This window comes from Ctenopharyngodon idella, chromosome 20 (genome assembly GCF_019924925.1).
Source record: "Ctenopharyngodon idella isolate HZGC_01 chromosome 20, HZGC01, whole genome shotgun sequence".
Lineage (NCBI taxonomy): Eukaryota > Metazoa > Chordata > Actinopteri > Cypriniformes > Xenocyprididae > Ctenopharyngodon > Ctenopharyngodon idella.
Window position 1 is genome coordinate 900,319 of NC_067239.1, and position 6,706 is coordinate 907,024.

The 6,706-nt window shown below is 37.4% G+C and overlaps 1 protein-coding gene across 1 annotated transcript; it reads left to right on the plus strand.

Annotated features, from left to right (window-relative positions):
- Positions 1 to 566: 566 nt before the first annotated feature.
- Positions 567 to 6,156, plus strand: LOC127502607 (GTPase IMAP family member 8-like). The gene is made up of 3 exons (XM_051875634.1): positions 567 to 585; positions 4,327 to 5,028; positions 5,285 to 6,156. Exons 1-3 carry the CDS (start codon positions 567 to 569, stop codon positions 6,154 to 6,156), a joined length of 1,593 nt encoding a protein of 530 aa, XP_051731594.1.
- The last annotated feature ends 550 nt before the right edge of the window (positions 6,157 to 6,706 follow it).

Consider the following 6,706-nt stretch of genomic DNA (forward strand, 5'->3'; position numbering starts at 1 on the left):
TATGCATAAGTAATGTAACTATATTTTCTAATGTAGCCTATATTACTGTAACATCTTTAATTCACCAACAAGACTGATGTATCTTGCATTGTTTGCTATTGGATCAGCTGTAAAATGTAGTACACAAAAAAAAAATCATACAATAGTTTTGCGGATTAAAGTTAAAATTATCTTGGGTTTTGAAACACTGATTTTGTGGAAATAAAATATGTACAATTGTAAAAACAGCATGAGATCAGGTTTTGAAAGAATGACTAGCGGTGCTACAAGTGTGAGCATTTTGGAGTTTTATATAAGATTTTTGAAAATTTAGCAGTTGCTTGTGAAAACAGTACCAAAGCAAATAAAAAGTGTAGGTAAGTGTTTGGGGAAGAGGCTTCTCTTTAACTGTGTTGAAAATTGTGCTAGTCTCAGCAAACTGTTCGGAGGTTGGTAGTTTTTTCCACCTAAGAGGAACAGAGAGGGTGAAGGATTTATAAAGAGACTTTGTGCCTCATTGTGAAAGAACAAGGTGTTCACTGATCATAAATTGGCAGGAGGGAACAAACAAGAATCAAAAAGTCATCATGGCATCAGCATATGAAGGTCAGTATATATTCAATTAACTAATCAACAATTAATTAATCTCAACCACTGCAACAAAGACATGCTTCATGCTGCAATGCATGTGGGAACCATGCATGCCACCATTGTTGATCTGTGATGTCTGTGTGTCTAAATATGATAGTATTTCAAAATGTTTTGTGCACAATGTGTTAAACAAGTATTTGATTGCCACAACAGTGCTGACCATCTTCAGTGTTTACAATACAATATTTAAATGCATTTAATAAACTGACACACTTTTGATCAGTGATAAACCATGGCATGAGATCTGTAAGCCAGGATATTTAATGATGATTTTCAATAAATCATCAACATCTAAACCTCTGTTGATTCTCAATAAGAACTGTAGATGTATGACCGAAATAAAGTCAAACTGGTTAGTAATAAGTAAAGGTGGTAATGCTGTTTTTGTTGTTTAATCCTCCTCTGCTGAGATCTTGAGAGATCTGTTAGTGTTTAATGTTCTGTTGGGAGTTAAAGTGTTTTTGTTGTCTGAGTTTTCTGAGGTTACCATTGTGTTGAAAAGTAGATCCTGTGCTTCAGTTCAGGAGAAGACCAGGAAACACTGATAATACACTGCATGTTCTTTATTTAAAAGGCAGTAACTGTATTGCAGTGATGTTTATTAACTATTTATTTAGTTGATGTTTGCAGTTTAATAAATACAAATAAATGTCACAGTCTATCATTGTCCCAACACTCTTTTATATGTCTTTGTATTAACAACTTACAATTTTAAGTAAAACATCCTTGAGAAATTACATTTCAACTAATTACATTTTACAGGGTAAATATATTGTCACATTTTTTAATATATGAAAAGTGGCAATTCCTTCAGTATATTTAAATATTTTCAGTATATTTAAACCATTAATATATTGATCATAAATATATGGAAATATATTTTTGTTCCGGTAGGGATTCTATACAGCGTAAGATCCAACAGTGTTAAGATAACTGATAAAAATGGTTCTGTGGTGAAGTAAATACTACAGAAAACAAACAAACAAACGTAATTTCTACCTGAATAAGTTAGTTCAGGCAAGCATAAAAAACCCAACAAAGTAAATTGTATATTAGTAATATCAATTTAAGCTTGTAGAAATTAAGGCGTAAATAACATAAATATAAAATGAAGTAAAACCTACTCAACTTTTCTGAAACTGGTGTTCCCATCAGGCTCTGGGGCATGAATAATTAATAAGGTTGATTTTTCACTGTTTTCCAGCAGTATTTACACTGTTTGATCATTGCTTTTGTTGTTATGTTTAGTAACTTGATGTTTTGTGACATCTGGAGTTCATTTTCTACTCGAAACGACACATTCATCCTCAAAAATGATCTAATGAATGTTACTGTTATTGTGTACCAAGTATTGAGGTCTCTGTGTTTGGGTGGATATCACAGTACTTATATCATGTAGATATGTTGTCTACACAATATCTACTGTATTATTTACTTAGATGTTCTAAGTAAAGCATACACTTCAAATGCATGACTTCAGTGTTGTATTGTTTTTTTAGTGCTATGTATTTGAAACATATTGCAAAGTAAACTTCAGCTAAGTAGAAAATACTCAAACTTATTGTGGCTTATTTAAAGTTACTTATTTTCTTTGTTAATGTTACTTAACTCCGTTAAGTAGATTTTACTTAATCCCATTTGTGAAATTTACTTTAAAAATCTGTGAAAAATAAATAAAGCTTTACTTAAGTTTTTTAAGTTTTAAAAGTTATTCTGCAAAAAAAGGTTTGAACTATACAAATTTTTAGACACACAGACATCAAGAATTATCATATGAATCTCTACAATGGTGACAATCAACAACATTCAGATCAACTCTGAACATCACAAAACAAGATAAAAAGTCACAGCAAAAATAAAAGCAAATAGTAAGAACAAAAGAAAATTCTAAGACAATTCAGCTGCATAATTTATTGATGCTGTAGTGCTGATGCTACTACAGCATCTTTAGGACTTTAGAGAAGTTGTTGAAGAAGAGTTGTTTCTCCAAAACAGTTTCTATTCTTCAGTTCTGATAGAAACAAGAAGTGGCAGCAGAATGTCTGTGCCAGAGCAGCTGAGCAACAGATTCTCATATTTGTACACCATGACTTAAGATTAAATTTTTTGTGTATCATTCATTACCAAACAGTTAATTTCTTTGAATTATTATAAGATGAAAGTTAATAGTTTGAGTTAATGAGTCTAAGGTTATTAAGTAGCTAGATGTAATCAGTGAGTTTTCATGAGCTTCCTACTTTCTGTTCCTCTCACATACCTCAAGATTTCATCAGGCACATGATTATGGTGAGCAGCAGGTTAGAAAACAAGTTGCATAATAAAACATTAGTGACTCCAACATTCTCCATAATTAGTGTGTATAGGTAAATGCGCTCACATTATGGCAGAACTACACCGATCAGGCATACCATTATGAGCACCTTCCTAATATTGTGTTGGTCCCCTTTTGCTGCCAAAACAGCCCTGACCAGTCGAGGCATGGACTCCTCTAGACCCCTGAAGGTGTGCTGTGGTATCTGCACCAAGATGTTAGCAGCAGATCCTTTAAGTCCTGTAAGTTGTGAGGTGGAACCTCCATGGATCGGACTTGTTTGTTCAGCACATCCCACAGATGCTCGATTGGATTGAGATCTGGGGAATTTGGAGGCCAAGTCAACACCTCAAACTCGTTGTTGTGCTCCTCAAACCATTCCTGAACCATTTTTGCTTTGTGGCAGGAGCATTATCCTGCTGAAAGAGGCCACAGCCACCAGGGAATACCGTTTCCATGAAAGGGTGTACATGGTCTCAACAATGCTTAGGTAGGTGGTACGTGTCAAAGTAACATCCACATGGATGGCAGGTCCCAAGGTTTCCCAGCAGAACATTGCCCAAAGCATCACACTGCCTCCGCCGGCTTGCCTTCTTCCCATAGTGCATCCTGGTGCCATGTGTTCCCCAGGTAAGAGACGCACACGCACCCGGCCATCCACGTGATGTAAAAGAAAACGTGATTCATCAGACCAGGCCACCTTCTTCCATTGCTCCGTGGTCCAGTTCTGATGCTCACGTGTCCACTGTTGGCTCTTTCGGTGGTGGACAGGGGTCAGCATGGGCACCCTGACTGGTCTGTGTCTATGCAGCTCCATACGCAACAAACTTCAATGCATTGTGTATTCTGACACCTTTCTATCAGAACCAGCATTAACTTCTTGAGCAATTTGAGCTACAGTAGCTCGTCTGTTGGATCGGACCACACGGCCAGCCTTCGCTGATTCTTGGCCGTCCATGACCCTGTCGCCGGTTCACCACTGTTCCTTCCTCGGACCACTTTTGATAGATACTGACCACTGCAGACCGGGAACACCCCACAAGAGCTGCAGTTTTGGAGATGTTCTGACCCAGTCGTCTAGCCATCACAATTTGGTCCTTGTCAAACTCACTCAAATCCTTACGCTTGCCCATTTTTCCTGCTTCTAACACATCAACTTTGAGGACAACATGTTCACTTGCTGCCTAATATATCCACACACTAACAGGTGCCGTGATGAAGAGCTGATCAGTGTTATTCACTTCACCTGTCAGTGCTCATAATGTTATGCCTGATCGGTGTACATGTTGGTTGGTTAGTTGAGGCACCAGTAGAGTGTAAAAATAGGCATGTTAAGATCATTAAAAGCATTGACAAATCAACAAGATCTCTAAACTCTTTGACAGATGATTCACAAGATCTGCGGATTGTGTTACTGGGAGTCTCTGGTGTAGGAAAGAGTGCAATGGGAAATGCAATACTGGGTCAAGAGGCTTTTAAAGAGAGCAGAACCAAAGAGAGTGTGATACAGAGAGGAAGAGTAGAAAACAGAAACATCTCCATCATTGACACTCCAGGATTCTCAAACACTGAATTGACTGATGAAGAACTGCAGAAGCAAATGATGAAGAGTCTGGATCTCTCCGATCCTGGTCCTCATGTGTTCCTGCTCATCATCAACCTGGAGAACTTCAAAGAGGATGAAAGGAACATTGTAGAGCAAATTCTGGAGGTCTTTGGAGAAGAAGCTTTGCTGTTCACAATGGTGCTGTTTACTGGAAGAGAAAAGGTCTCCAGAAGAGAATGGATTCAAATCAATGAGAGTGAAGAAACACAAAAAATATTTAAATATTTTGAGGGAAGATATCATGTGATAAACAGCAAAAATGAATGTGATCTCTACCAGATCACAAAGCTCTTGAAGAGCATTGATAAAATGGTGAGGACCAATGAAAAACGGCATTACAGAAAAGTCAGAGAGCAGGAGGAGAGAATGAAACAAGAAATGGTGGGGAAAAGGCTTGAAGAGGGAGACATGCAAGAGCAGAAGAAAGAGATAAATCCAGAGATGGATATTAAATCTTATGAGAGAAAACAAGACGAAGCAAGTAAGAAAGTTTGTGAAACCATTTATCATTTTATTTCTATAATTTCTATAAATTTTAAGTCTTTTAAGTCTTAAGTTGTAGAGTATTTAAATTTTATAATATGTGCTTTTCACGACATTAAACATCTGTCCACTCCAGGAAAAAGTTATGCAGGGATAATAAGAAAGTTAAATTTGAGAAAAATAATCATGTCAATACAAATTTCAAATTGTTGTTTTCTATGTGTGAGCAATAGCATATATATTTCCTCTTCCAGCTGTTCTGAAGATTGTTCTGGTGGGTAAAAGTGGAGTGGGAAAAACTGCAACAGCAAACACCATTCAGGGCAAAAATGTGTTCAGATCGAATTGGACCTGCACCTGTGAGAAACAAGACGCAGTGGTGTCTGGAAGAACCATCTCAATCATTGACACTCCAGGACTGTTAGATTTCCAGCAGTTCAGGCACTTTCAACATGAACTCAAGAGTGACATTGAGAAATGCTTAGACATGTCAGCTCCTGGTCCTCTTGTGTTTCTGCTGATCATCAGAGTGAATGAGAGAATCACAGAGGAAGAAAAAAACACAGTGAAATGGATTCAGCAGAACTTTGGAGAAGATGCTGTACATCACACCATCATTCTGTTCACTCATGCTGATTTGCTGAAGGATGAATCTTTGAATGAGTACATCAGAAAAAGCCCTGATTTGGATTCACTGGTTCACAGTTGTGGTGGCAGATTTCACTCATTCAACAATCAAGACAGAAACAATCAAAATCAGGTCATAGAGCTTCTGGAGAAGATTGAACAACTGATTAAAAACAATGGAGGAGAACATGATGCCAATGAGAACAAACTCAGAGAGCAGAGCCAGAAGCAAAAAGATACAAGACAATCTTTTCCTGTATCCACATCTCCTCAAGAGATGCGAGAGCAAGAAATAGGAATAAATCAAGACGAGGACATAAATACACAAAGCAAAGAAGAGAGGAACACAAAGACGGAGATGGTCTTACACGAACTTCAAAGAGATACAGATGATCTCATGAGACTCATGATGGGCCTCGAGCTAAGTGAGATGGCTCTGAGTTTGTCATTAGAAACAATAATCATACCAAGCATTCTGTCAAGACAAGGTAAACATTAAACCATTCATAATTTGCTACTTAAAGGTCACCTATTATGCCCATTTTTACAAGATGTAATTTAAGTCTCAGGTGTCCCCAGAATATGTTTGTGAAGTTTCAGCTTAAAATACCTCATAGATCATTTATAAATCCATGTTGTAAACACCCATTTCTGACTACAGTCAAGAACAGGCTGTTTTTGCGCATATGCCTTCAAATGCAAATGAGCTGCTGTGCCCCGCCCCCTCTCTACGATCACAGTTCCCACCTCAATCGGATTCTCTGCCAAATACTAACAAGACATCTGCTTGGTTTTGATTATCATCTATATCGCAATCACTCTCACGGATAGAATAGCTCTCCTTTCATCATTAAAGTTTATTATTTCAATGCGTTTTAAAGCTATATCAGGTTAAAATGGATTGTTTTCTAAGCGCACTTATCTGAAGCACACGCACACAGACAGCTGTCAGACGTCAAGTCTCGTGAGTAACTTCTCTTTCACATTTTTTGTTTTGTTTAAAGCTGCAGTTCGTCTTTGCGTCATTACGTCACATCTGTAAACAGAAA